General features: G+C 43.0%; 1 protein-coding gene across 1 annotated transcript in view; it reads right to left on the bottom strand.

Annotated features, from left to right (window-relative positions):
• Positions 1-280: 280 nt before the first annotated feature.
• The window catches only part of LOC123958161 (stimulator of interferon genes protein-like), a 10,381-nt gene continuing 8,001 nt past the window's right edge, over positions 281-2,660 (bottom strand). The window contains exon 7 of the mRNA XM_046031419.1: positions 281-284. Coding sequence (XP_045887375.1) covers positions 281-284 — 4 coding nt within the window. The remainder of the gene's footprint in view (positions 285-2,660) is intronic.

The following is a 2,660-nucleotide window of genomic DNA, read 5'->3' as shown; positions in this document are numbered from 1 at the left end:
ACGCAGTAACACAGCGTTACTTAGATTAGTAACTGTAATAATATTACTGTTTTGGAAATAGTAATCCCTTATACTACTAGTTACTGGGAAAAGAAATAATATTACAGTTACTGAGTAACACGTTACTGCCCAACACCTCAGTCATCAGTTCCAAATGAAATGACCTACTTTAATGTAAAAAAACAAGCATTTTCCACCTAAACTTGAACAACCAACACCACCAAGTTCTGAGTGATGGTGGCCACCAGTTAATGTTTTGTCATGTTGTATGAAGTCATGGCTATCTAAGAGAACAATGAGGGACATGCATCAATTTGCAAAACTGCAAATAAGAAAAGATTGACACTGTGCTGAACAGGCTGATGTCATTCCCTTTGAAATAGCATTTTTATTAAATGAGGTATTGAATGATTGAGTTCTTCCATTTCTTACAAATCCAACGTTTTGTTGACTCTTTGTGATTGTACAGGTGACCAGACAGATCATTCTTGATTCCAGCTGATTCGTTATGATTTAGGATTCTTAGGATATTATAGCTAATCAGAAATGTATGTGATACACCCTTAAAGGTTCTGGCATTAACAACTGCTTTTAGTCCCATACATCATGTGTCAGCTGATGTCAGACAGCTGGTGGAGAACAAGTCAGACCTGTTTCTGGTAATCATCTGTCTGCAATTTCTAAAACAAGTGACTGTTGTTTTTTTTAATCCTTACATAACGAGGGATTGTGGTCAAAACATACCAATTCATGCAGTGCCCTGATGAAACAACTGCCTGGTTATTGACATAAAAACTCATGTTGCTGAAATAAACCTTGCTCAGTTTACATAAGTGTCCACTATTTGCTAGAAGCCATTTTGTTAATGGATCAATCATTTACTCTGTAAAATATAATAACAATATAACAAATGTTCAATATATTGTCAATAAATGTAATTCATTTGAATCAAACTTAATTTTTCTATTTAGATATTTATTTTGTTGAGGAAAAGGGACTAAAAAAATATTTACTGATCATATTTTTTGAAGAAAGATTTTATCATTATAGTTTTGAATGTTCTACCTTAGATTTGTTAAGTGATCCAAATGCTCTGTGTGTGTGTCAATGCTCTGTATTTGTATATCACCGTTCTAGTCTTTGCGACCACTCAAAGCGCTGTTACGCTACATTGCATTCACCCACGTTCATACACGGAGCCTAAGTGCTGAAATAGAACTTACATACAGCCTTCGGGGGCAATTCGGGGTTCAGAATCTTGCTCAAGGACACAGAGCCTGAAGGAGCCAGGGAGCCCTGTTTGGCATCAAGTGTTTGTCACATTTTGACCCTAATTATTGATATTGAAATCTTTTTTTTTTTGGCTATATTGCACAGCCCTAGTTTGAAGTCATTAGTGTTGCTGTTGCATGTCTTTTGTCATAAACCAAAATATTGATGTTGAGACATTTCACTGAGTAAGTCAGCATTTTGAGTTCCTGGTTGCGCTAAATGAAAAGTCAGAGGATCAAGTCATTCACTAAAAGAGAGTTCCACTATGCATCGTGCACTGTTCAGTGTTGTTTTATAAATCTATAAAATGAAATTACATTGTTATCTAAAAAAAGGTTCCCTAAGGCACCTATTGAATGGTGAATAAGTTTAAATGAAGGCTTGCACCTGCACTCAAGATCTGTAAAGAGGACGTGAGCCACCAGATCAGGAAGGCTCCTGGACCTGACGGTGTCTCACCATCGTGCCTGAAAATCTGTGCGGACCAGCTGGCCCCCATCTTCACGCAGATCTTCAACAGATCACTGGAGCTGTGTGAAGTTCCCTCCTGCTTCAAACGCTCCACGGTCATCCTGGTCCCAAAAAACCCCTCCATCTCTGGGCGCCGTCGCCCTGACATTTGTAGTCATGAAGTCCTTTGAAAGACTGGTGTTGGCCCACCTGAAGGACATTACAGGTCCCCTGCTGGGCACCCTGCAGTTTGCCTATAGGGCAAACAGGTCTGCAGAGGATGCTGTCAACTTGGGTCTGCATTACATCCTGCAACACCTCGACTCTCCAGGGACATATGCAAGGATCCTGTTCGTGAACTTAAGCTCACTGTGCCAGCCTCCACCTGTCAGTGGATCACAGACTTCCTGACTGACAGGAGTCAGCAGGTGAGGCTGGAAAACATCACATCCAGCACCCGGACTATCAGCACTGGCGCCCCCCAGGGGTGTGTGCTCTCCCCACTGCTCTTCTCCCTCTACACCAACAACTGCACCTCAGGAGACCCATCTGAAACTCCTGAACGGTCATCGGCGTCATCCGGGACAGTGACGAGTGGGCCTACAGACGGGAGGTTGATCAGCTGGCTCTCTGGTGCCGTCAGAACAACCTGGAGCTTAACAAACTGTGGAGATGACCGTGGACTTCAGGAGGAGCCCCCCCACTCTGCCCCCCATCACCATACTCAACAGCCCTGTGTCTGCTGTGGAATCCTTCAGGTTTCTGGGTTCCACTATATCCCAGGACCTGAAGTGGGAGCCCAACACTGACACCATCATCAAGAAGGCCCAGCAGAGGATGTACTTCCTGCGTCAGCTCAGGAAGCTCAACCTGCCTAAGGAGCTGCTGATCCAGTTCTACACAGCCATCATCCAGTCTGTCCTCTGCACCTCCATCAC

Source organism: Micropterus dolomieu, linkage group LG19, assembly GCF_021292245.1.
Source record: "Micropterus dolomieu isolate WLL.071019.BEF.003 ecotype Adirondacks linkage group LG19, ASM2129224v1, whole genome shotgun sequence".
Lineage (NCBI taxonomy): Eukaryota > Metazoa > Chordata > Actinopteri > Centrarchiformes > Centrarchidae > Micropterus > Micropterus dolomieu.
This window is presented reverse-complemented; position numbering and strand designations above follow the sequence as displayed.